Genomic DNA, 27,980 nt, shown 5'->3' on the forward strand with positions numbered 1-27,980 from the left:
CTGCATGAAAGGCAAATGCCTCACCTCCATGCTATCTCTCCAGCCTCTTTTTTTTTTTTTTTTTTTTGAGTAACTTCAGCAGTGCTCAGGGATCACTCTTGGCAGTACTTTGGGGACCATATGGGATGGGAGGGATCGAATTTGGGTTGGCCACTTCCACTGTCTTCTTGCTCTGACCCTGTGAATCAGCTTTATTCCCTATGGCTCATGGGTGGTGGTGGAACCTCTCCAGTGGGGCTGGATTAGGGTGTGTGTGTGCCTGCTGCCCTCCCCCCACTCCTTTGCCCACAACTCCAGTGGAGCCACCTCCGGCTTTAGTGAACCTCACTTTCATCCCATGACAACGTAGGGGGACTTGGGTGTCCAGGGCAGACCTGTGGGCGGGGCTGGATTTGAACTTTGTTTCTACATCTTCCATATTCTGGGGCCTCTTGGCAGAATCTGCAGAGAACCCAAACCCCATATCTGTGATGGGGCCCTATGAGGCAATCCCAGTTCTTGTAGCCACCTCTGGGTGGGGGAGGGCACCCAGTAGATTCAGGGTGACAAGTGCCATGGATGGTGACATTTGGTGACATGAGGCAAATCACATCACAGAGGACCCATGACCCAATCCTACTGTGTTGGCCGCTGCCAGAATCTGACACTTTTCTGGGGGGGGGGGGGGAAGGCAATGAGTTTGGGCCACATCTAGTGGTGTTCAGGGGTTACACTTGCTTGGCTCTGCACTCAGAAATCACTCCTGGTAGACTTGGGGGACCCCATGGGATGTTGAGGATCAAACCTGGGTCAGCTGCTTACAAGGCAAGTAAGTGCCTTGCCTACTATATACTGTGTCTCTGACCCTAGTTCTGACCATTGTTTTTTTTGGGGGGTGGTGGAGGGGCACACCCCAAGATGCTCAGGGGCTATTGTTATCTCTGTGCTCAGGAATGATCGAGTTTAAGTCAGCTGCAGGCCAGGCCGTCCCCCAAAACTCTCCTCAGGCTCGAAGGATCTGACCCGCTTCTAGTGAAGATATGAGAGACGGCAATGACCTTGCAGGCGGCCAATCCAGGTTCGACCCCTGGCACCCCTTAAGGTGCCTTGTTTGCAGGCCAGAGTGTTTCTGAATGCAGAGTCAGGAGAAGTCCTGAGCACCGCCGGTGTGACTCAACCCCCCAAAAAACATTCTTAAAAAGAAGAGGTGAGATTCCAATGACCCATTCAGCCCCCCAAATCCTTAGGTCACCTCCCCCGGCCTCCCCAGGGCTGTCAGGGCGGGGGCATAGTGGAAGTCTGGGCACAGGAGGTGGGGAATGGGGTGGCACAGGGGTCCCCCACGCAACCCCCTCCCGGCTGTCCCGGTCCTGACGCCCCCATCCCGGTGTGGCCTGAGGGATGGTCACCGGGGTGTGCGGCCATCTCGTGGGGCGGGAAAGTCCATGTCCGGCCAGTGGGTGCCTTCACCCCATTTGGTTACCCGCATGCATTCCTGCGGGAAAGGTGTGGGGGCTCTGAGGACTTGATGCGGGGGAGGGAATAGACGGGGACCCGGGGACACGCTATAAGATGATACACGGTTTCTTGTCCTTGAAGGGGTTCTCAGAGGCGGGGACCCCAACTAGCAGGGGGTCGTTGCGCGCGTGTTGCTCACAGTAACTCATGAGTTCTGACGAGGCTTTGGACACCTGTGAAGGGGACAGAGGGGACAGAAGGGACTGTCAGAGGCTTGTCTGGCCCTGCCCCACATACAAACCACGCCCCCAAACAAAACCCACTCATGACCACACCCCCATTATCTGCCAAATCAAGCCCCATTATCAGACCATGCCCCCAGACCGAAAGGTTCTGCCCAGGGCCTGAGCAATAGCATAGCGGGCAGGGTGTCTGCACCAAGACAGGTTCCATCCCCTGCATCCCATATGATCCCCTGAGCCCACAAAGAGTGATTCCTAAGAGTAAAAAAACCAGGAGTAAGCTCTGAGCACTGCCGGTGTGGCCCCAAAACAAGAAACAACAACAACAACAACAACAAAAAAACAAAGTGAATGGATACATATGGGTCCTTTGGGCCTCAAAGCAGAGGTCAGCTCTTAACCCCCACCCTGCCCTCAGGGAAAGAACCAGATCCCCAGGGTGGATTCCAGAAATCAAAAGATCCTAGCTGATAAGACTAGGATTCCTTTTTAAAATTTTTATTAATGTATTATTATTATTATTATTATTATTATTATTATTATTATTATTATTATTATTATTATTATTTTGGTTTTTGGGCCACAACCAGCAGTGCTCAAGGGTTACTCCTGGCTCTGCGCAGAAATCAGTCCTGACAGGCTTGAGGTACCATATGTAATGCTGGAGATCCAACCTGGGTTGGCTGTGTATAAGGCAAATGCACTCCCCACTGTGCTAGGGCTGATGGGGCTTTTCCTTCAGGGAGGACGAACTGTTCTGGAACTGGTGATGGTCTCACTTCTCCAGATGCACATTTTTGTTTGTTTGAGTCCTATGTCACATCTGGTACTCAGGACTTATTTCTGGGTCTGCACTCAGGGATCACTCCTGGTGGGGTTCAAGGAACCAAATGGGGTGCTGGGAATCAAACCTAGGTCAGCTGCATGCAAGGCAAGTGCCCTCCCCATTGAACTATTTCTCATTCCTGGATGAGGCTGAGAACACTGACCTCTGAGGCTGAACTCTTTTTTCTTTTGGGGAGCGGGATAACACACAGGGTTGCTCAGGGGTTATGCCTGGCTCTGCTCTCAGGAATCACTCCTGGCAGTGCACAGGGGACCCTGTGGGATTTGGGAGATCCAATCTGGGTCGTTGCTTGCAAGACAAATGCCCTCCTCGCTGTCCTAGCATTTTTGGCCCCGTGTCTTAAGTCTTGGGCATGTTTCCAGGGGCCCAGACATGCAATGCTTAAACCCCAAGGATGCTCCCAGTTTGTCCTGCACTGCTGACAACCTTGCTTTGGGGTCATCTGGTGTGAAGGAGGCAGTGTGGAACCCCCGAGGGTGATAAGGACCTATCCTGGATGCCAGTGGGCTTGGTTTCCCGAGAGCTTGGAAGGCTGCTCCAGAGAACAAAAATAGTCCCCCAGGCCTGAAAATAGCTTCCTGGTGGTGGTGGTGGTGGTGGCTGGCAGGCGGCCCTGCCCACGGGCTTGGCATAAAGGTCAGTTTCCCCAACCCCCCTCCCCCCCACTGTGACCGGGCGAGCTCTGCAAATGAGCTGAGCACTGTGGTTCTGGTGGCACATTTGGGGGTAGGACAGAAGTACAGGCCACATCCCTCCCAGCTTTCAAAGGGGGGCCCTTCCTTAAGATCATCAAAGAGCCCATGAATCACCCACCCTGGCTGGCACCGGCTCCCCAAAGAAACCACTTCAACAGGCGAACTCGCTTAGTCTGCCCCAGGAATGTGCCGCCACTGGAGTTCTGGAACATTCTAAGTCCTGGTTTGGGGGGTGGGGCTGACACACATTGTCTCCCTCCCTGGGAAGGGGGCTGTAGCAGCCCTGGCCCCAGCCTGGCTGGGGCATTGCTGCAACCCCTTTATCCCCCACCCCCACCCCGGGTGTCTGTCTGTGCCTTGGGGTATTCTGGATGTGGGGGAGATGTGATTTCAGGGTCTACCCAGCTGGGCTACCTGTCAGTGGGGGGGAAGATTTTATGCAGAGCCATAGCCAGAGTGACTGATGGACCAGGAGGGGTATCAGAGGTGGAACAAAGTGCCTGCCATGGTGACCTTGTGAGCTTGATTCTCAGCAGCACATGGACCCCCAAACCCAGCTGGGTGTAGCCCTGGTGGTCCCCAAACTCCTCTGGTTGCCAGGACTGGATCTCTAGACCTGCATATCACTAGGAACATTTTTTTTTTGGTGGGGGGAAAGTCATACCCAACGATGATCTGGGATTAATCTTGGCTGAGCTTGGGGGAACCATAAGGAATGCCAGGGATTGAACCTGGGTCAGCCCCAAGCCTGGCACATGCTGTCCCTGATGTACTATCACTGTAACCATATTATATATAAATAAGGGGTCACATTTTATATTTTAAAATATATATTATTGGGACCGGAGAGATAGCATGGAGGTAAAGCGTTTGCCTTTCATGCAGGAGGTCATCGGTTCGAATCCCGGAGTCCCATATGGTCCCCCGTGCCTGCCAGGAGCAATTTCTGAGCCTGGAGCCAGGAATAACCCCTGAGCACTGCCGGGTGTGACCCAAAAACCAAAAATAAATAAATAAATAAATAAATAAAAAAATAAAAAAAAATAAAATATATATTATTATTATTATAAGGTCATTTTGAATATCTGAGTAACAGACTGGAATTGGGCAAGGCCAGTTCTGTGGGTGGTCCATATTTCATCAGAGGATGGCCCCAGGTAAGTCTAAGGGACAAGGGGCAGGACTTTTGGGGCCATACCTCGTGGGTATTCAGGGCTCACTTTTGGCTTTTCTTGTGGGACCCTATGGGATGCTGGGGATCTAACCCTGATCGATTGCATGCGGTGCAGTGGCCTAGCCCTGGGGCAGTACCTGTCATTCATTCTAGAGCAGGGGTCTCAAACTCAATTTACCTGGGGGCCACAGGAGGCAAAGTCGGGGTGAGGCAGGGCCACATAAGGGATTTCGCTTACTGAATATTCGCAATAAAAAATCGCATTAGTAAGAAAAAAATAGCAAATGTTTAATGCGAGTTTTTTCTTGCTAATGCAATTTTTTTTGTTGTTGTTGTTTTTGGGCCACACCCGGCGGTGCTCAGGGGTTACTCCTGGCTCTTTGTTCAGAAATAGCTCCTGGCAGGCACGGGGGACCATGTGGGACACAGGGATTCTAACCAACCACCTTTGGTCCTGGATCGGCTGCTTGCAAGGCAAATGCCACTGTGCTATCTCTTCGGGCCCACTAATGCGATTTTTATTGTGATTATTCGGTAAGCGAATATTTGCGAATACTGTGATATTTAAAGGCCAGCCTCGGGCTACAAAATGTTGTATGGAGGGCCGTAAAGGGCCCGCCTGCCGCAAATTTGAGATCCCTGTTCTAGAGGCTCTAGCTCCCTAGCTGTGCTGTGTCCATGGCTGCCTGCCCAGGGTTGTCAGTCACTCCTGGAAGGCTCTGGACTTGTCACTTCTATTTTGTTTTTGTTTTTGAGCCACACCCAGGAGTGCTCATGGTTGACTCCTGCCCCTGTTTAGGGATCACTCCTGGTAGACTCAGGGATGCTGAGGATCAAACCCAGGTCAGCTCTGTATAAGACCAGTGCACTCCCTGCTGTGTCTGACTTCATGGACTTGCCCCTTCAGACCCCGTCCGGGTCAGTTCCCTCTGGTCACCGTGTCTTCTGCCTCCACACATGGTCACATGTTGCTTAACAATGGGGACATGTGATCAGCACTGAGACATGCGTCAGGAGCTTGACACTGTGCGCAGGTCAGCATGGTTGGGACACACGTGTACAGAGCAGCACTGGGTGCACCTGGAGGATGGCAGAGCCTGGAGTACCTTCACCCCAATATCTAAAGTCCCTGGGGGATCAGGAATGTTGAGTAACACATAATTGTCCATGTGCAGACATATGCCTAAACACATGTATGCAGTACACACATGTGAACATATTTGGGGAAGATATTCACACACAAACACACTGCCACTGTTATACTCACACTCACACACATTCTCACACTCACTCTTCCTAGTACAGCTGTCCAGTGTGGCCTGAAGTTTCTAGAAGGAGCCTCTGACCCTCGTGGTCCTTGACAAGGCCTTGGGCCTGTCAGGACCTACATCCTGTGAGTTGGTCCTGGGCCTTTGTGTCCTCAACTCCCTCCTGAAGTTCAGTCCAATTGAACTCGAGTGTCCCCACCTGAGCTACCCTGGGCAATAACGAAGAAGCAGCTTCGCTTGCCCACACCACATGACACCCCTGGGACCCACGACACTCAGGGAAAGACCCCCCAGCGTGGGATCCCAAAGATAGAAACCTTCAGAACAGACCCCTGCAGGATAGAAGTGGCTCATGGGGCTAGGAGTATGGGAGATTACAGTTGAGAATGGTCTTGCTTTGTGGGGTTGGAATGTTCTGGAAACAGACCAAGGTGCTGTCTGTGAAATGCACCAAATTGTAAGTTTTTCACACCAATGGTTGGGGGTAATAAGAGAGGAGAGGAGTGAAGTGCTCAGGACCAGAGAGATTCCAGTGGGGAAGGCACTTGTCTTGCATGCAGCTGACCTGGGTTCGATCCCCAGAATCCCATAGAGTCCCCTCAGCCATCAAGAGTGATTCCAGAGCATAGAGCCAGGAGTGACGCCCGAGCATTTGCTGGGTGTAACTCAAAAGTCAAAACTAAAACAAACACAAACAAAAAGAGTTAAGGGGCCAAACTGTAAGGCGTCTGTCTTGCCAGTGCTAGCCTAGGACAGACGACAGTTTGATCCCCCGGCGTCCCATATGGCCCATCAAGCTAGGAGCGATTTCTGAGCACATGGCCATAAGTAACCCCTGAGTGTCACTGGGTGTGCCCCCCACCAAAAAAAAAAAAAAAAGAGTTAAGGCGCTGGCCTTCCATGTAGTTGGTGTTACATCTTGTCCCCCAGTGATCCACCATCAGCATCAAGGGGGCTGATGAGCACAGAGCCAGGAATAGCCTCTGAGCACCACCCCAAACAAACAAAAAAGAACAAAAAGAAAGGGGCCTAGAGTGATAGCACAGTGGTAGGGCATTTGCCTTTTACCGGGCCTGGGTTCGATCCCTGACATCCCATATGGTCCCCTGAGCCTGCCAGGAGTGATTTCTGAGTGCAGATTTCAGAGCTGTGCCTGAGTGCAGCTGGGTGTGGCCTCAAAACCAAACCAACCAACCAACCAACAACAACAAAACAAAACAAAAGAACAAAAGAGAAAAACAATCATGGCTGCTGCAGAGACCTCCTCGTTAGGCTGGAGCAGGGGCTTTGCATATGGGGGTGCTGAATGTGATCCCAAACCACTAGGGTGGGAGTTTGTGACCTCAAAATGAAAATAATAATAATAATAATTAATAATAATAATAATCCCTGGTTAACGACAGGGGACATGGCTCAAAGGTAGAGTTTGCCTTCAATATATGAAGCAGAGTGATTTTACACAAATAAAATCAAATAAGTGACAAGATGAAATAGGGACAAGAACAACAAGACAGCGGGGAGGGCAAAGGTTTCACATGTGGCCTACTTGGGTTCAATCCCTGAGATTCCAGTAGTCATCTCTCAATGCAGAAGCACGATTTGGACCTGAGCACTGCTGGGTATGGTCATTTCCAAACCAAAAGAAGGTAAAATAAACCTTTTGGTTTGGTGCTTTCTGCAGGGGGCCCTGGAAACCCCTCCCAGACACTGCGAGAGGCCCCCATGACAGTATAAAGCCACAAATGGCTGTTATCGCTGTGCGTAGTTTTTTGTTTTTGTTTTTTTTTTACTCCCCCCCCCCCCCCCCGCCTCCCTGCATTTCTGTTTGTAGTTATTTTGATTTTCAGGAGTGCCAGGGATTGAACTCAAGACCATATGCACAAAGACACTTTTCTGCTGAATTACCCCCCACCCCATGTTCTGTAGATTCCTGGGAAAAGAACCAGGGCAGGCCTGAGGGTTGGCCACTGGGTTGAGGGGTCCCAAGTGTACTCCCCATATGCTCCAAACCCTTCTCTCTCTCTCTCTCTCTCTCTCTCTCTCTCTCTCTCTCTCTCTCTCTCTCTCTCCCTCCCTCCCTCCCTCCCTCCCCCCACACACCTGGCAATGCTCAGGGGTCACTCCTGGCTTTGTATTCAGGGCTCACTCCCACTACTCGGGAACCTTATGGGGTACTGAGGGTTGAACTTGAAAATGCCTGCCTTGCTGTCCCCTGGTTCTAGCCCCAAACGTGCTTATTTTAACAAAAGCAAAAATTTTCAAGCGTGCCAAGGTGCAAGGAGGACAGTGTCTCCCTCTTGCGTTGGTGCTGGCCCCAAGCAGGACTGAGTATCTTCAGGGAAGGTTGTGGAAGGGGTGTGTGTGTGTGTGTGTGTGTGTGATAGGGGCCAGAGCAATGAGAGAGCAGGGAAGGCGGTGATTTGGGTTCAATCCTTGGCATCCCATATGGTCCCCCAAGCTCTGAGCGCTGAGCCAGGAATAACTCCTGAGCACCAGGTATGGCCCACAAAACCAATAAAATATCTAGAATATCTCACCCTGGGGCTGGAGTGAGAGCACAGTGGAAAGAGTGCTGGTCTTGCACGCGGCTAACCCAGGTTCGAGTCTCCACATCCCATAGGGTCCCCTGAGCATTGCCAGGCGTGATCACAGAGTGCAGAGCCAGGAGTAAGCCCTGAGAAGCATTGGGTGTGGACTCCCAACCAAAAAGTATGCGCCCCTTACATGCATCTCACGCTCCTCCATGAACCCCTCCAAACCCCCACTCACCTTGATTCGCTCTATCCCGGCCTCAATTCGGAGCTGTTCCACCAGCTTCCGGGTCTGGGCAATGCTGTTACTGGTGGACATTGTCTGCCATCAGCCTGTGCCCGGCGTCCAGAGAGCTGTGGGTAAACAGATGTTATATTTGGGGGCAGCTGTGGGACAGGCACAGGCTTAAGAGCCAGAGAGATAGAGAGAGATAGAGCCAGAGTGACAGTGTGGCAGGTAAGATATCTGCATGCAACTGAGCTGGATTCAATCTCCAGCATCTCCCTGAGCCCCACCAGGAGTGATCTCTGAATGCAGAGCCAGGAGCCAGCCCTGAGCACTGCTGGGTGTGGCTCTCATCCAAAGCAAAACCGCCCCAAAAAAAGTTTTCTAGAGGCCAGAGTGATAGGAGAGTGGGGATGGCACTGGCCTTGCATGAGGACGGCTTATGTTTGATCCTTGGCATCGCATAGGGTTCTTGAGTACTGCCAGAAGTGACTGCTGAGTACAGAGCTGGTGCCAGTCCTGAGCACCGCTGTATGTGGCCCCAAAAGAACAACATGATTTTCTAGGAGAACATCAAAGAGGTACCTGGGGCTGCTGGGTGGGCTGGCGGGCATGGGCTGCTCTAGTGACCCCAATAATCCATCTGAGCTGGGAAGTGTCACACATCCACACTCACAGGCATCGGGCTGTGCTCTGCAGCTGGGGTGATGGACTAAGCTCCAGAACAGGTGTTTTGAGGACACCCTCAACCCTGTTCCCTGTGGATACCCAGTGCCCCTCCTGGGTGGGTGGTGAACAGAGGCCAGTATCTTTGCTCAGGACACCGGGGCAGCATGTCGGCTTCCAGAAAATTCTGATTCAGCAGACAACTTCAAAGAAGCCACAAAATCTCCAAGTCAGGGGACCCAAGAGACCTTAATTTAGACCTTCAAAAGACCCAAATTACTCAGCGCTGAATATAGATACGGCCCAGAACAAACGGCTGGCCTGGCCACGTGTTTTCCTCAGCGGGTCCTGGAGTCGGGCCCAGTTTTCCCGCCCAGGGGTGCCCACCACAGACGGGAGAGGCCACCCTGGGCCACCTCCGGCCTGGTGCACAGGGAACCTCGGGGTCCACAAGATCTGGGCTCTCTGCCCACACGGGCTGTACCCCAGGCCCTGAGCTTGGCCTAAGAGGGCCACACAGGTCATGCATGAGAGGGGATATGCATGCATGTCCGTGAGGATATATAAGCACATCTGCCCATGTGTGTATCCATGTTCAAATACATGCACGTGTGAGTATGCATGACAGGTATGACATTTGTGAGCCTCACATGTGAATTTGTGCAGACACAACATATTTATGCAACAAACTGTGGGTGTACTGGTGCACACATGATCACATACACGAATGCGTTGTATGTTTTGTTTGTTTGTTTTTGGGTCACACTCAGCGGTGCTCAGGGGAGTTACTCCTGGCTCTGTGCTCAGAAATATCTCCTGGCAGGAACGGGGGACCATATGAGATACCAGGATTTGAGCCACCGTTTGTCTTGGGTTAGCAGCGTGCAAGACAAATGCCCTACCACTATCTCTCAGGCCCCTGAATGCACTGTAGGTAAACGTCTATTCACATAGATACACATGTGTACATGGGCACAGGGGCATGTATGAATTTGGGTGGCTACTAGACCATGGACACATGTGCTCACATATTTGCATGTCTTTGTCCATTTGTTACTAATGTGTATATGTCTATGGGTGCCCTATGAGACTATACTTGGGTTGGTGTAGTGGCCAAAGGGTTATGAGGATGTGTGGAGTTGACATGAACTTGCATCCTCATGGGAGCCCCCTGGAATGCTGGGGATCGAACCCAGGTTGGCTTCGTGCAAGGTAAGTGCCCTCCCGAATGTACTATTACTCCAGACATTGTGTTTTGTTTTGTTAGGTTTGATTTAGACCACACCTGTGGATGCTCAGGGCTGACTCCTGGCTCTATGCTCAGTGATCACTCCCAGCGGGCTTGAGGGACCCTATAAGGTGCCAGGGATGGAACCTAGGTCAGCCTGTGCAAAGCAAGCACTCTCCATACTGTCCTACTCTTTGGGTCCACGATGCAGGCATTTATTTATGTTTGTTTTGCCTTTTTTTGGGGCCACACCCAGTGACACCCAGGAGTTACTTGGCTATGCACTCAGAAATTGCTCCTGGCTTGGGGGACCAAATGGGATGCTGGGAGATTGAATCATGGTCCATCCTAGGCTAGCTTGGGCAAGGCAGATGCCTTTGCCTTTTTTTTTTTTTTTGGTTTTTGGGCCACACCCGGTGAGGCCTAGGAGTTACTTCTGGCTATGAACTCAGAAATCACTCCTGGCTTGGGGGACCATATGGGACACTGGGAGATCAAATGGAGGTTCGTCCTAGCTTAGCTTGGGCAAGGCAGATGCCACCACTCAGGCCCGTTTTGCCTTTTGGGGGCGGGGCATTTGGGTCACACTGGGCAGTGCTCAAGGCTCCTGGCTCTGCACTGTACTCAGAAATCGCTCCTTGGGGTCGGAGAGATAGCATACAGGTAGTGCGGTTGCCTTGCATGCAGAAGGATGGTGTTTTGAATCCTGGCATCCCATATGGTCCCCCGAACCTGCCAGGAGCGATTTCTGAGTGTATAGCCAGGATAGCGCTGCCAGGTGTGACCCAAAAAACAAAACAAAACAAAAAAAAGAAATCGCTCCTGGCAGGCTCCGGGAACCATATGGGATGCTGGGAATTGAACCAGGGTCTATCTGAGGTTGGCCACATGCAAGGCTAACTCTCTACCACTGTGCTATATAGCTCAGGCCCCTGTTTGTTTTCCTTTTTGAGCCACACTCGGCCATGCTTGGTGCTGACTCCTGGCAGAGCTCAGGGGGGACCCTATGGGGCGTTGGGGATCAAACCTGGGTCATGCACACAAAGCCAGGGCACTCCCCGCTGTCCCATCACTCTTGCCCCCTTCTCCCCGGCACAGGCGGCAGTGTTGTTGGCAGTGTTGTTGCGTGTGCCGAGGTGAGCTGAGCTGCTCTGCTGGTGGCGTCAGCGCCCACGTGCAGCCGACTCATGGCCCGGCCTGGCCTGACTCAGCCCCAGTCGGTCCCGGGAAGGTGCTGAGTCAGAGAACCCCAGCACCCCGCACGTGACACACAGGCACCCTGGCCGGGCGGGCCTGCCTGGGTGCCCGGGGTGCAGTGGGCCCTGAAGGCTGGCAGAGTCCTGGCAGTGGGGAGTAGGACCGGGAGGGGGAAGGCAGAGACTGGCAGGTTTGCAGGCTCCCGGGAGGGAGAGGCGGGGTCAGGCCTGGCAGGGTTACTTGGGGTGAAAAGCTTCTAAAAATACGCGCTGAGCCACTGCCAGGCCTGGCGGGCTCTGGGCAAAGGGCGGAAAGGGCAGCGAGAGTTTCGGCAGATCCCGCCCAGGAACCCAGAAACAGGAACTCTAGGCAAGCCGGCTGGAACAGTCACCCCAGATAGCACAGCTCCGAGGGGAGCTCCCCCATGCAAGCATGGAAACAGTGCATGGGGAAAGCCTGGGGTGGGCACACAGCTATACTATGGAGTGGGGGCTAGATGGGAGCAGGCCTGCTCACCTCACCCCAGATCCTGATTTGGAGTCACTGTGGGATGAGGCACAGACAATGACAGGACACCCTCTTTCCTGCCTCCCCCATATTACCACTCAGAGGGGTCCAGACATCACTCATTGTCCCTTGGGACATAGGGGCCGGAGCAGTGGAGCAAGCAGTAGGGTGTTTGCCTCGCAACTGCTAACCAAATGGACCACGGTTTGATCCCCACCAGCGTTGCATAGTCCCTCAAGCCAGGAGCGATTTCTGAGCACATAGCCAGGGGTAACTCCTGAGCATCACTGGATGTGGCCCCAAAACCAAAATCAAACAAACAAACAAACAAACAAAAAATAGAAAGAAACTGCAGTATATTGGAGCCAGCAAGATTCAATCCCGGACACCCAGGGTGAGCACAGATTCAAGAGTCAGCCCTGAGTAGTTGTGGCCACTGCTGGATGTGGTCCAAACCAAACCAAACAGAAAGAAAGAAACTGAATGGGGCTGGAGAGAAAGAATACCAGGGAGGGAGTTTGCATTGCATGCGGCTGACCCAGGTTCTACCTCTGGCATCCCATATGGTCCCACAAGACTGCCAGGAGTAACCCAAGTGCTGCCTGGTGTGCTCAGAAACAAGTAAACAAACAAAAAGCCCCAACAGGGTCCAGTTTCATGGAACCCCAATTGTTTGGTACTGATGGGGGGGGGCATAAGAGTAAAAGTGAATTTCCAAAGCAGGTGGTAGGGCTAGAGAGACAGGCCAGTGGGGAAGGGATTGGCCTTGCACATGGTTGCCTCTGGCTTGATTTCCAGCACCCCATAAGTCTCTCAGTGCCCTGGCAGACATGATCCCCAAACACCAAGCCAGGAGTTAGCCCTGGGCACCGGGCTAACAGTGGGTAGAGTATTTTCCTTGTCTACGGCAAACCCAGGCTTGATCCCCGGCATCCCATATTGTCCCCCAAGCCCGGCAGTAGTGATTCCTGAGTATAGAGGTGGGAGTAACCCCTGAGCACCTCAGGTGTAGCCTCAAAACAAAACCAAATAAATGCAGAGTTCGGGTCGAGGCGAGAGCTCCAAGTATTGGGGTGCAGGTCTGGCATGCACAAGGTGCTGAGTTTGATTTTTGATGCCCAGTGGAGCCTCTAAGCACCACCAGGTTTGGCTCTGGTAACTGAAATCCTGCCTTTGCTGTATCAGACTGTGCTACTTTGGGAAAGTTACTTGCCCTCTCTAGGATCCACTGTCCCTGGGCCATACCCTGTGCTCTCAAAGTGCTTGGCAAAGCTCCTTAAATCTCAAGTCAGAGAATGGGTTTGGAGCTGGCAGCCAGGCAGGCGACGGGCTCTTTTCAGGCACAGGTGACAAAGGACAAGGATAAACACAGCTGCTGGGTGGCTTGTGGCCAGAGGAGGTGGCTTAGCTGGTTCTCTGGTGATGGTTGAGAAACGCCGAGTCCCAGCAACCAGCTCATTGCTGAGGGCCACACACCCAGGCCTGGGGCGGGGGAGGCAGCTGGAAAAGTCCCATGGAGCCTGGATCAATGAACCAAGGAAAAATATAAAAGAGTCTGGGACAGAGCCAAAGGATAGCAGGGACGGTGCTGGGCCTTGCAAACGGCTGATACTGGTTCAATCCCCACAATTCTATTGGGTCCCCTGAGCAACGCCAGGAATGATCCCTGAGTGCAGAGCCAGGAATCAGCCCTAAGTACCAATGGGTGTGGCCTCAAAACAAACCAACAAACAAGACTCTAGGGCCCAGGGAGATAGTACAGTGGGTAGGACATTTGTTTTTGCATGTGGGATGACCCAGATTTGTTCCACAGCATCCCAAGCCTTGCCAGGAGTGATCCCTGAGTGTAGAGCCAGGAGTTAGCATTGCTGCTGTGGTTCACCCCCCACCCCCCACCAATGAAATCATTGCAAAGAGAAAGATAGGCAGAACTGGAAATCTTAGCAGTCAATTGGACATTCAGGAAAAGCAAATAAGAAGTAGAGGATGAACAGACAAGGCCAGGATCAGAGACAAAAAGAAACATGGAAGACAGCTTCAGAAAAAAAAAAAGAGAGAGAACTGGAAAACACAGAGGAGAAAAGTGTTTCAGTTGTAGCCAAAAGTGGAACTTTAGGAGACCAAAATAGGGGGGGCCGAGACACAGTTCAACAGGATGAGTGCAGACAGACATTTGCATTCGGGAGGCCTGGTTCACGTTCCTGAGCCCCAGAGGAAGAAACCCTGATTACAAAGCTCAGAGAAGTTCCCAAGTCGCTAGGTGTGATTCCCCCCAAGCCAACAATCAAAACAACAAAAGCACAAGCAAATTCGGGGAACAGAGCAATAGTATAGCTGGAAAGGCACTTGTCTTGCTCATGGCCAACCTGGATTCTATACCCGACATTCTGAGCCTGGCCAGAGTGGTTCCTGAGTGCAGAGCTAGGAGTAACCCCTGAGCACTGCCGGTTGTAGCCCCCCAACAAAATAAGGCTGCTGCACATGCAAAAATCATGGGTTCAATTCCTGGCACTGCCTGGTCTCTCCAAAACACCTCTAAGTATGGGTCAAAATTCAGAGCCCAAACAACACACACACATACACACACACACACACACACACACACACACACACACACACACACACACACTGCATGCCAGGAATCTCCTCAGCTGTTAGCTGGAGTCTGAGATGACCCTGACGAGCAGAATTGGGGGTGCATGTTTTAGAGAAGGCCTCCTGAGCCTCCTGTGTTTGGTCTTGAATCAGCAGCTCTGGCTGGCTACTTCCTCCCCCAAGGATATGACAGAACTTTTATGTGTGTCTGAGAAGCTTGTGTACCCCAGAAAAGCTTCCTGGGGTACGGGGAAGGGTGCTACTTTGTACATGGCTGACCCAGATTTGATTCCCGGTATCCCATGCCCTCAGTATGGCCAGAAGATTCTTTTTATGGGGGGTGGGGAGAATCACATCTGGTGGCACTCAGGAATTACTCCTGGTTCTGCACTCAGAAGTTGCATCTGGCAGGCTCGGGGGACCATATAGGATGCTGGGATTCGAACCGGGGTCCAGCAGAGGCCTTACCGCTGTGCTATCACTCTGGCTGGCCAGAAAATTCTTGAGCACAGAACCAGGAGTAAGCCTTAACTGAACACTGCAGGGTGGGTGGCCCCCAGACAACAAAATTAAGTTTCCTGGTCCTCTGTACCCCCAGGGGGTCACTCAGTCCCCTCTATGGGCTTGTCCTATGTGTTTGGGTCACCTGGGTGGTGCTCAGGTGGCTCTGCAAGTACTCGAACCCAAGGGCTCCTACATGCAAGGCCTGAGCCCAGGGCCCTTGCAAATGTCTCTCTGCCCTCTCTCTGCTAGTATTAAGGACTTGATGTCCTTCAACCCTACTTCCTTCTGGCCGGTTCCCCAGATGCATGCAGAGAGAGCATGCCAGGCAGGGGTGGGGGGAAAGAGAAAGAAAGAGAGAGAGAGAGATCACTCAAAAGTGTAATTTGGGGGAGAGAGAGAGAGACAGAGAGACCACTCAAAAATATAATTTGGAGTCTGGCCAAGCCTTCCTGGAATGCATGTGGTTCTGACAACCTCAAAGGAAGAACCAAGACCCCAGGAGCTGCGTGCACGAAGGGGGTCCTGGGGTGAACCCTCAAGCCTGGCCTGACCCAGCACCAAGCTGAAAGGAGAAAGAGGGACTCCACGCGTGCCTAGCAGAAGAGATTTCTCTGCAGCGCCCCATGCCGGTCAGCCTGCGCCAGGCCAAACTGGGGGTCGGTCTCCCCCTAAACTGGTGACCTGGTGAAGCTCCTCTGGGCTGCACTCCGACGTTTACCCGACAGTGGTACCGGATACCGGATACGGTGACAGCCAGACCCGAGGGGGCCGCCGAGCCTCCGGATTCCATGCATAACTCTCATAGCTGGCGAGGGAGCTTGGCTCCCCGGGCAGGCGGCCTGGAGCATAGGGAGACCAGCTCGGGTGGCGCGCGGGGGCTGCCCAAGAGGCTCGGAAGGACGGACAGACAGACGTTGGCCCAGTTGGGCTGCGTCAAAGGAAAAGAATGTGAAAAATGTGCCCCGGTGGGGTGGAGGGAAGGGCCCCGCCAACGGCTCCACTGTGGGGCTCGGGTGGGGTTGCAGGGAGAGACCTGGACCTTCTTTAGTTCTTTCTTAGTTTGGGGGGGGGGGGTCACATCCTGCGGTGCTTAGTGTTTCATTCTAACTCTGCAATAGGGGGATCACTCCTGGTGGTGGTGCTTGGGAGGTGGGGGGGACTATCTGGGGTGTTAGGGATTGAACCCGGGTTGGCCAAGTGCAAGGCCAGCAGCGCCCCCCCCCCCCCCATATGCGATCCGGCCCCAGTATCCTCTCTAAAAGAACTCAAAGGCCCAGGGCTCAGACTTTCCAGGCCAAGGGCAGGTTGCATCCTGGCATTGCCTGGGCGCTATGCCAAGCCTCTTCAGAAGGGAGAAAGGTCAGGGGTGGGGCCTAGGAGGGGAAGGGTTTGGGATTCCGCTGCACCTGTCAGCCAAATGGGACACTGGGACACCCACCAGATTCTGTAGGCTTCTAGAACCTGGGGTGGTGGGCTGCTAGGGGACTGACTGACTTTCAAGCAAGCAGAGGAGGAGGGGGAGTGGCCACTTGTCGCAGAAGGACAAGAAAGTGGGGTTCACTGACCTAGCTTCCTAAGCATTAAGAGCAGCTAGGGCTGGGATGAGGTGTTGGGCTACCCCCAAGACCACCAAGTGTCCGGAGCAGTTAGATCTAAAGTCCCTCCCCTAAATTAAGGCTGATTTTTGGAGAGTCCTGGGTTCTATGGGTGCAGTCCTAGATGCTGTGGACGGAGTCCTGAGCCAAGGGGGGCAAGTTCAAGGGCTGGAGCCATAGTACAGTGTGGAGGGTGCTTGCCTTGTAGGTGGCTGACCCGGGTTCGATCCCTGGCATCCCATGTGGTACCCTGAGCCTACCAGGCGTGATTCTTGAGTGCAGAGCCAGGAATAACCCTTGAGCATTGCTGAGTGTGGCCCACAAAACAAAAACATAAAACACTTCATGAAACCTTGCAGGCGGGGTCCCGAGTCCCGTGGGCGGGGGACTGAGCCCTGTGGGTGGGGCGAACTTCCTGTTACTACTCAGTAAGTTGTCACGAGGCTCTACTCCTACCATCCCGGCCACCCCCACTCACACCCCTTCACCCCCAAATGGGGTCAGGATCACTCCTGGTAGAGTTCTCTGGGTTGACTTGCTGGACCATCTAGGCTCAGGTGTGGCCTTGAAGAGATGGCCAGGAGTCACGCCTTCTCCAAACCTGGACTCCAGCAAGGGGTCATGATGATTTGGTAGGGCCTATGTGGGTTTGGCCTCAGCACCCAGGTAACCTCAGGGGCAGGACCTCAGGGGTGCCTGCTACACGGAGGAGGCTCTGCACGAAGGAGGCACTCCTGGCACGACTTGGCAGACTCTATAGGACTCCAACCTAGATCAGCCATGCACAAAGCGCACTAGCCAGCCCTGATTGATTGTTTTTCTTCTCGGGGCTGTTCTGTTCCATCACGCAGTGGAAGTCAGGGGCATCAGGACTTAGCAGTGTCCGGGATCGAACGCAGGGCCTTGAGTATAGCCCTTTCAAATACCAGAGAAATTTCTGGGCCTTTTGCCTTTTTTTTTTTTTGGTTTTTTGGTTGCACCCAGCAGCACTCAGGGGTTATTCCTGACAGGCTCGGGGACCATATGGGATGCTGGGATTCGAATCACTGTCCTTCTGCATGCAAGGCAAATGCCCTACTTCCATGCTATCTCTGCGGCCCCCTCTTTTGCTTTTTTTTGTTTGTTTGTTTTTGGGCCACACCCGGCGATGCTCAGGGGTTACTCCTGGCTGTCTGCTCAGAAACAGCTCCTGGCAGGCACGGGGGACCATATGGGACACCGGGATTCGAACCAACCACCTTTGATCCTGGATCGGCTGCTTGCAAGGCAAACGCCGCTGTGCTATCTCTCCGGGCCTCCCTCTTTTGCTTTTAACTTATGCCCCTGTGCCCTCTATAAACCTGGCAACGATCATCTGTCCTCTTTAGCTTCTCTGAGGGCTTGAAGCTTCCGGGCAGCAGGCTGGGCATGGAGGGGTGAGTGAAGGGGGGTGGGGACTGGCTGGCAGTACAATGCACGGATGAGCCCCGCGCGCGCTCCAGGGTCCCCCCTCTTTGCCGAGAACAGACGCGCCTTTGAAACCCTGCAACCGGCGTGTGTCTTTGAAACTTCCCGGAACCGCCAGTTTTCCAGCTCTCCGTGCTCCCGATCTCTTTCCTTCCGAGGCCCCCGTCGCCGCCTGCCTGCCAGAGGAAGGAAGGAAAACCGCCCACAGGGACTAGCAGCCAGATCCGGCTGGAGGCTGGAGGACGGAGGAGGCTCAGGCGGGGAGCAGGCGGGAGAGGGCATGGGGTACAGAGTGTTCCCGAGCCCAGGAGACGGTGTGTTATGCTGGAAAAGTTAAAAAAATAAAAAAAAAAAGAAAGATCCAAACAAACATAAAAAAAACACCCCACACCAAAACAAAACCCAAACGCAGCCTAGCCAAGATTGGAAGAGGCCAGGGGAGGGAAGGCCCAGTGGAGGGGTGGGGGAGAGCCTGCAGATCATGTGGTGCTGTCCTACACACCCCAATCTCACTGGGGTGCTCCTGGCATTAAGGGGGTGAGGGGTGAGACTGGGAGATGGAATCTGCTTTGACTCTAGAGGAAAATACTGGTGTTTTGGAGAGAGAGATCGTTTTGGGGGGTCCATCCTGGCTCTGCGTGGCACCCCAAACAGCAGCCAGGTAGAACCCCTGAGAAGCTTCAGGTGTGGCCCTGAAACACACACACACACAAACACACACACACACACACACACACACACACACACACACACACACACAGGCATTGTGGAGGCCAGAGAGATAGTAGAGTGGGTAGGGCATTTGCTTTGATTGAAAATCTCTGCAGCTCTGAAGTCCTCCGAGCTCAAGAATCTGCAGAAAGTGGGGGGCCAGACCGATAGTACAGCAGGGATAGCACTTGTCTTGCATATGGAAGACCAGGGTTCAATCCCCAGCACTCCACAGGGGTGATCCCTGAGTACAGTCAGGAATAAGCCCTGGACACCACCATCAGACCCAAAAACTAACAAAAGAGAAAGAGGAACTGGAGTGATAGTACAGTAGGGGAGGGCGTTTGCCTTGCATGCAAGGTTCCATCCCTGGCATCCCATATAGTCCCCCCAAAACTGCCAGGAGTAACTCCTGAGGGCAAAGAGCCAGGTGTGGACTAAAAGTTCAACTTCCCCTAAAGAAGTGGGGGCACATGCTGGGCTGTAGGGAGGTATCATCAGGGCAGGGTCCCTGTCTTAATGCCCCTCATCCTTTCCTCTCCTGGGGTCCCGCAAGAGACCCTCCAGGGCCGGAGAGAAAGCACAGCGGTAGGACGTTTGCTTTGCAAGTAGCCAACCCAGGACCGACGGTGGTTCAAATCCCGGCATCCCATATGGTCCCCTGAGCTGCCAGGGGCGATTTCTGAGCGCAAAGCTAGGAGTAACCCCTGAGCATCGCCAGGTGTGATTTCCCCCCCCCCCAAAAGAGGAGGCTCCCTGAGGAGAAATCAGGGTGCTTGCGAGCATTTGAACTTCAGAATGAAGCAGACACAGGGGTTGAGGCCATCACACAGCAGGAGGGCACTTGTTTTGCATGGGATTATCCTAGGTTTGATTCCCAGGTTTGATTCACTCCAGGGAGTGAATCCTAAGAGCAGAGCCAGGAGTAAGCCCTGAGCACTGCTGGGTGTGAGTCAATAAAACAGAGGAAAAAACCTAAAACACAATTCCAAACACGGATGAAACAGAAATTCTGAGCATCTCCCGGAAGCTGGGATCCAAGCATGAATTTTTCTGTTCCCCTTCAGACTGGTCCCTCGTCTCTGACCTCAGCTCCAGAGTTCTCTGCCCCCACCTACACCCCCGCTTCCCCAGGCCTGCAGCTGCTTGAGGTCATGTCTGGGGGCGTGTGTGTAGAGAGAGACCTGTCTCGTGAGGGCTTCTGGGGTCCTTTGTGCTCCAGAACCCATGAGCCCAGAGTGGGGTCTGGGCGTGGGGTTCTGGGCACTGCCTTGTGACTCTTGGTCAGGGTCACCCTTTTGTGTCCTAGCTGCGCCGCAGCTATATTTAGCTAGAGGAGTGAGTGTGGTGGCCTTGGGGTGGGTGACCCCGCGCGCGTGTGTGAGGGCAGAGGACAGGCTGCCCTCTGTTTGTAGGGAGCCCCCGTGGTCACATGAGGCTGACCCATCCCAGCTCTGTCACCTCGCTTCCCTGATTCCCGGCACAGAGGGGTCGGGGGGTGTCATCAACCTGCCCCTCTGTTGGAGTAGCCTGGGAAGCTCAGCCTGGGGTGAGAGGACACACAGGGCTGATCTAGGCCTTCCCCAGGTGCTTCTGCAGACTCCTATGCACGCTGCAAAGCCCACTCTGAGAGATAACCCGGGGCATGAAATGAACGTCCTGAAGCTGCTACAACAGAATTCCCTCTGATTTCATGGCTTCTAACTACACATACTCTTGTCCTCTTAGTCCTGGGCTCAGGTCCTACCCAGATTTCTGGGGTACACCTAGGGCAGGGAGAGGGTCCTAATGCCACCACTTCCTAGGGGGTAGGGTGTTGCTTCCTCCAGTGGGTGAGGGGACATGGACGTTCCTTCCTCCAGAGTCACCATCCCCAAACTTGGGAGACTATTAGTGCTAGGGGTCAAACTGATGCCTAGAATGCAACCCCTCACCTTGTCTCTCCTCACAGCTCTCCCTTTGCATTCTGGGGATCAGCCTGAAACTTCTAGAAAGGACTAATGACAGTGGCTCAACTTAGGGTCCCAGAGCACAGAGTCCTTTGATTGAGGTGGGGAGGGGGCTTAATACCTGAGAGTTCACACGTGGCAGCAGGTGCTGGGGTGCTTGGGGAGGGGCCACTCAGAGGTTCGGGTGACCTGCAGGTAATTCCTGGCTGTGCCTTGGGCCTTGGGGTGTCCGTTTCAGCCAACACCCATTTTTTGAGCCTGTGTGGGTTCTGTTGTCTTTTTCTTTTTGTTCTGGTTTTTGGGTCGCATACCCTGCAGCGCTCAGGGGTTACTCATGGCTCTATGCTCAGAAATCGCCCTTGGCAGGCTTGGGGGACCATATGGGATGTCAGGATTCAAACCACCGTACCTCTGCATGCAAGGCAAACACCTTACCTCCCTGTTGTTTTTTCTTTATGGCGCAGCTATATCTGTGCACTCTCAGAAGCACCCCAGTCTGGAAAGACAGTTGGGGCTCACATAAAAGGGCACCCCAAGCTGCCCACCCCCAGTGACCTGAGCTCATGGATTCCCTTGAGGTCTCTTTTATTTTTTTCATTTTTGTTTTGGGGCCACACCAGTGATGCTCAGGTGTCATTCCTAGATCTGCACTCAGGTATCACTCCTGGTGGGCTTGGGGGACCCTGTGGAATAGAGGGATCAAATCTGACTTTGAACACCCTCCCTACTGTGCTCCACCCCAGGGTCCCTGGTTATTTTGTTTTGGGGCCACACCTGGCGATGCTTAGGAGTTACTGCTGGCTGTGTTCAAGGATTACTTGGTGGGGCACCCATATGTGGGGTGCAAAGAATCGAAGCTGGCGGGCCATGTGCAAGGCAAGTGCCTTACTTGCTGGTCTATCTCTCCAAATCCTCTGCTTTGGTTTGTTTTTGGTCAGTCAGCAGTGCTTAGAGGCTACTCTGGCTCTATGCTCCAGGAAAACTCTGGTGAGGTTCGGGGTACCCTGAGGTGCTAGGGATGGAACTTAGGGCTCCTGTATACAAAGTCTGTGCTTGGGCTGGAGAGATAGCATGGAGGTGGGGTATTTGCCTTGCATGCAGAACGGTGGTTGGAATCCCGGCATCCCATATGGTCCCCCGAGTCTGCCAGGAGCGATGTCTGAGCTTAGAGCCAGGAGTGACCCCTGGGTGCTGCTGTGCGTGACCCAAAACAAAACAAAACAAAACAAAAAAAAAACCAAAACAAAGTCTGTGCTTGAGCCACCTAACAGGCTCTCCTGCCTTTTTAATGAATCCATCATTCATTTCTCCACCCCCCCTTTGGTTTTATGACCATACCAGGCAGTACTCAGGGTTACTCCTGGTAGTACATGGGGTTCAAACCCAGGTCAGCTGCATGCAGGGTTAATGCCCCCTATCCCCTGGTACTAATTCTCCTGTCTCTAGACTGCTTAATCCTTTTTTTTTCTTTTCTGTTTTTGTTTGGTTTTTGGGCACACCCAGGGATGCTCAGGGCTGACTCCTGGCTCTTCTCTTGGGAATCTTGGTGGGCTCAAAGGACTCCATGAGGTGTTGGGGATCAAACTTGCAACACAAGTGCTCTCCCTGCTGTACTATCACTCTGGCCCCTACTTAGTTATTTCGTATATTGACTCAAGAAACCATACGGGGGGGGGGTTTCCTCCCCCAGCCACTGTTAAATGCACCCTTCCACTTGATCTCCCCCTCCTTTTTTTTTTTTTTATTTTTGGGCCACACCCGGCGGTGCTCAGGGGCTACTCCTGGCTGTCTGCTCAGAAATAGCTCCTGGCAGGCATGGAGGACTATATGGGACACCGGGATTCGAACCAATCGCCTTTGGTCCTGGATCGGCTGCTTGCAAGGCAAACGCCGCTGTGCAATCTCTCCGGGCCCTTGATCCACTTTTTAAAAAAATTTATTTCTATTAATTGATTGGTTTTTGGGCCATACCCGGAGATATTCAGGGGTTACTCCTGGCTCTGTGACCAGAAATCGCTCCTGGCAAGCTCGGAGAACCATATGGGATGCCAGGAATCGAACTGGGCCCGTCCCAGGAAAGCCGCATGCAAGGCTAATGCCTTACCCCTGTGCTATCTCTCTGGCCCCACTGACCCCTACTTTTAATGTTTCAGATCCCCTTCCAGTTCAAGGAATTGGGCAATGCCCCCAAACATGTTCAAGCACAGAAGTCTCAGCCCCTCTCTCATCTCCCCATTGCAGTTTACAGGGGCATCTTCCCAGCATCCCCAAAATGTGCCATCTCCCAGAACCACACATCTGTCGTTTCTCCCCCACAGAGAAAGTCACCAGCATCTCCCCATATCAGCCCCACCACAGGGGAAAAGGACATCGCGGTGCTGGGGGTAGGGAGAAGATATTGGGGGGGGGGGCAGCTCTCTACCCAGTTTGCCTGCTCAGAGCCAGAGGGGGACTGAGGGGAGCAAATGCAAAAGCTGCCAGTAGAAAGACTTGAGCCGAGAAAAGCGAAAGTTCCCCTCTGGAGGCCCCCCACCTCCCGCCCCGGAAACCGGGAGCTGGAGCAGGAGGCGAGGCCGCTGAGTCGGCCAGAAAAAGCGGGGGCAGCGGCGGGGCAAGGTCTGGAGCCGACACATTTTCCACTCCAGCCGGGTGAGGTCATGGACGCGAAATATTTGCACAGGGTTCCCGGAAACACGAGGCTAAGTGCGCGACGGTCTCCGGGGACCCACTTCCCTGCTGTCTGGCGGATCTGAGAGCCGGGATGCTCAGTTTTGGTAAACGGGGAGACGTTTTCCGCTGCGGGACTGGGATTGGAATCAAGACGGTGTGGGCGGGGCCAGGACCACACGGGCGGGGCTTAAATGGTAATCAACGCTCTATGGGCGTGGCCTGCATTGCAATCGAGGTTGGGTGGGTGTGACCGGCCTTACATGGGCGGGGTCAAGAACGGAATTAAGGCGCTATGGGCGGGGTCTGGACTGGAATCAGCACTGCGTGGGCGTGGTCAAGACTATGATCAAGGTTGACGGGCGGGGTCTGCATTTTAATCAAGGCTGCATGGGCGTGGCCGGAGATGCATGGGCGGGGTCAGGAATGGAATCAAGGCGGTATAGGTAGGGCCCGGACTGGAATCAGGGCGGTGTGGGCGGGGCCTCGACCAAAACAACCCGCAGTGTGGGCGTGGCCAGATCTAGATTCCTGTCGGTGGGCGGGGCTTGTACTGGCGTTTGGGCGGTCCCTGAAAAGATGGGCGCCGTCCATCTGGGTGGAGCCGGACTCCCCGGACCCAGGGCTGGCTGGGCGGGGCCAGGACTAGAACCTGGTTTCCTGGCGCGGGGCCCAGAGCTGTTCTAAGCGGTGACAGCATCTCTCCTGTGTCATCGGCGCGTGAAATACCCGAGCCTGTTTGTTCCTTTTTCGAAAAAAACAAGGGATTCCAAGCTGATGAAGTAAGACAAAAGAGTCACCTACCTTTTTTTTTTTTTCCTTGCAGTTTTGTAAATTTTTGGCTTCGTCCTGTTTCAAAAAGGAGAGACAGAATCACAAACCGGTGCATTGGAAATGGGCGCCCTGCACAGGGTTTTTTTTTGGGGGGGCAGTTCAGTTTATTCTCTACAGTAAATGCCTGCAGGAGAGATGTGATTATTTGTGGGGGAGGGCTGGGGGAAATCTAGTTGTCTTCTGGAATTCATATTCTTCCATTTGGGAGACAGGTGGAGGCAGCTATAGGCTGGTCTCAGGGACAGGACAAGCACTGTCCACTGAATATGGGGGATCAAGGTGTTACCCCATTTTCTGCTAGGATGGGACAATCTATAGAGCTGATAGTGGAGGACATGACAGGTGTATGGGGCCTGCAGGACTAGGAGGCTGGTTGTCCAATGTGTTTTGGGGGGCACCAAGAAGAGCTGGACCCTCCCAGGCTTGACTGGACATATTCCAGTCTGTTTTTCAGGGGTTAATGCAAGCAGGACCCTGGATGAAGCTGGGACCAAATTTCTTTTTTTTAGGGGGAGGCTTGGGACAAATCTAGTATTGCTGGGGGCTACTCCCAGCTCTGTGCTCTGAAGTCACACCTGGTGTGGCTCAGGAGACTTCATGTGACATGGGGAGATCAAACCAGTGCCTGCTGCCTGCAAGGCAAGCACCTTAACCTCATATTATCCCTTTGGTTCCCCTACTCTTTCGCTGATCTGCAATGCAGGGAGCATGACATTCTGGGGGACCTTGAGTCCAGCTGTGGGAGTAACAGAGGAATCTCTCCTCCATGCCGTATCAACAGCCCTGCGAAGGCGACCCCATCCAGGGCTTCCCTCTCCCCTCTTTCCCAATAAGATGCAGAGGGCAAGGCTGGAGGGGTCCCTGGTCCTGTCTTCCAGGCTGTGCTCCTCAGGGGAGCCTGCAGCAGTGGGCCACTGACTACGCATCAAACCCCTGGTCTACACTGGGCCCCCTGGGGCTCATTCTGGACTTTTCCTGGTGGAGTTGTTCACAGCAGCACGTGCCCAGGGGTCAGCCAGGCTTCCTGAGCTAACGGTAGGCAGGGCTATTCGCTCAGGTTCTGTAGGTCGAGTGACCTCTTTTCCCGTGCAAACATCTGCTTTCCACAGCCCAGTGGGTTTTTTCCACCCATTTGGGGGGTGCCACCGCCGTCCCGCTCCAGTCAGGAGTGGAGACTTTCTCTGCTGCTGTGGGCCTAGAGGTGCCCAGAGGTTGATGGAATCTTCCTGTCCTCTTCACAGCAGGCAGTTACATCCATTATTGGATGTCAGGAGCACCCCCTGCTGTAGAGTGACCACAGAGGCCCCCAGACACCACTTAGAATTCCCTGGAAGGGATACAGCATTGTCCTGGGGTGGGTCCCACTGACAGCCCGGAGCGGCTTAGAGGTCCATCAGCATGGACCCCCCCAAAGGCCCTTGGGTGCTACACCGATTGATTTATTTTGTAATTTATATAATTTTTGGTTTGGGGTTCATATAAAGTGGTGCTCAGGGCTGACTCCTGACTCTGTGTTCAGGACTCACTCCTGGCAGGGCTTGGATTTGCTCCAGTCCCAATTATTTAGCTTTTATTTTATATATTTATGTATTTATTTTGCTTTTGGGGCCACATCCAACAATGCTCGGGATTTACTCCTGGCTCTGTACTTGGGAATACTCCTTGTGGTTCTGGGGAACTCAATGGGATGCCAAGGATAAAACCCAGAACAGCTGCATGTAAGGCAAATACCCTCCCAGCTGTACTATCACTCTGGTTCCCAAATTCAGCTTTTTTGGGTGGTTTTTGGGTCACATCCAGCAGCGCTCAGGGGTTACTTCTGGATCTGTGCTCAGAAATCATCCCTGGCAGGCTTTGGGGACCATATGGGATGCTGAGATTTCAACCAGGGTCCATTAGGAATTGGCCTTGTGCAAGGCAAATGCCCTACTGCTGTGCTATCACTCCACACCCCCACACTCAGCTTTTAAATCACACACTTGGGGTCCCCTGACCAATGCCAGGAGTGAACCCTGAGTGAAGAGCCAGAGTCAGCCCTGAGCACTGCTGGGTGTTTACTGTCTTTGATCTGAATGTCACTTCTCCTTTGGCAGCCTGTCTTAGCTTGGTCACATGGTGTTGTGGGTCCAGAGATAAGTGCGCGCATGCGTGCATGTGTGTGTGTGTGTGTGTGTGTGTGTGTGTGTGTGTGTGTGTGTGTGACAGAAAACCCCTGGTTCATGTCCACAGACACCAGTAGAGGCCAGCGCAGGAAGAATCCGGGATGAGCTGCATGCACTAGGCAGTCAGGAGCGGAGGGCTTGGATTTCCCAGGGCTGACACTCTGCCCCCCCAACACTGCACAGTGTCCCAGTGGGCAGAGGTGCCTGGACTCAGCCAAGTGAGTCAAGCTGTTCTGGGGGTGCCCTTCATGAGGCAGCATGGGTCTAAGAAGGGGCACATGGTACCCAGTGAGCCCCACAGACACTCACACACAGTGAACCCCACATAGATACATACACAATGCACCCCCCAAATGCACAGATACAGAAGCATACGGTACTTCCCACATCCTCACACATGTATGATACGGGCACTTAGGGCCTTCAGTAGAGATACAGGACACTAACACATGCATACATGCATCTGTACACATGAACACATGATCACACATATCAACATACATGCACAGGGAACTGGCACATATACACACACACCAATACAGCTCTTCACCATGAACATACATGTACAGCAACACATACACACATGTGCACACCAACATGTGTGAAACTCAAATGTCAACACAGACACACACGTGTAAGCACCTTCATGCAGGCACCAGGGTGACATGTTCTCCCAAGGAAGCGAGCCTAAGACATGCATGTGTGTACAACCGCACACCAAACCACACGTGTGGAGACAGTGAGGCAGATGTCCTGCTCAGAGGCACTCTGAAAGGCTGAACCTGACTTCAGGGGGGTAGAAGGGCACAGATGGGGTTGGGGGTCCCCACCTGGAACTAAGGCACATAAAAAAGGGAAGAGGAGGGCCCGGAGAAATAGCACAGCGGCGTTTGTCTTGCAAGCAGCCAATCCAGGACCAAAGGTGGTTGGTTTGAATCCCAGTGTCCCATATGGTCCCCCGTGCCTGCCAGGAGCTATTTCTGAACAGACAGCCAGGAGTAACCCCTGAGCACCGCTGGGTGTGGCCCAAAAACCAAAAACCAAAAAAAAAAAAAAAAAGGAAGAGGAGATGGTCCAGGGACTGAGACCTTGAATCATAATGATCCTAATTCAAACCCCTAGCACTACTTAGGATTCCCTGAGCAACACTAGGGATGCCCCATCTCCAAAGCTCCACACAAAATTTGTTATATGTTTTTTTTTGTTTTTGTTTTTGTTTTTGGGTCACACCCGGCGGTGCTCAGGGGTTACTCCTGGCTGTCTGCTCAGAAATAGCTCCTGGCAGGCACAGGGGACCATATGGGACACCGGGATTCGAACCAACCACCTTTGGTCCTGGATCGGCTGCTTGCAAGGCAAACGCCGCTGTGCGCTGTGCTATCTCTCTGGGCCCATATGTTTGTTAATATAGCACAAGACTCAATATCCATGGGACTGGAGCAATAGGACAGTAGGGAGAGCGTTTGCCTTGTATGTGGCTGACCCCGGTTTGATCCCCG

The 27,980-nt window shown here is 53.2% G+C and overlaps 1 protein-coding gene across 2 annotated transcripts in view; it reads right to left on the reverse strand.

Moving 5' to 3' along the window:
• Positions 1-1,240: 1,240 nt before the first annotated feature.
• GNG7 (G protein subunit gamma 7) overlaps positions 1,241-27,980 on the reverse strand; it is a 73,441-nt gene continuing 46,701 nt past the window's right edge. Inside the window, exons 3-5 of one of the 2 annotated variants that reach the window (XM_049789482.1) lie at positions 24,286-24,334; positions 8,433-8,548; positions 1,241-1,670 (exon numbers count right to left, since the gene is read on the reverse strand). In XM_049789482.1, coding sequence (XP_049645439.1) covers positions 1,545-1,670; positions 8,433-8,513 — 207 coding nt within the window. In that variant the 5' untranslated portion in view covers positions 8,514-8,548; positions 24,286-24,334 and the 3' untranslated portion in view covers positions 1,241-1,544. The remainder of the gene's footprint in view (positions 1,671-8,432; positions 8,549-24,285; positions 24,335-27,980) is intronic. The other variant, XM_049789483.1, reaches the window with a different exon arrangement.

Source organism: Suncus etruscus, chromosome 15, assembly GCF_024139225.1.
Source record: "Suncus etruscus isolate mSunEtr1 chromosome 15, mSunEtr1.pri.cur, whole genome shotgun sequence".
NCBI lineage: Eukaryota > Metazoa > Chordata > Mammalia > Eulipotyphla > Soricidae > Suncus > Suncus etruscus.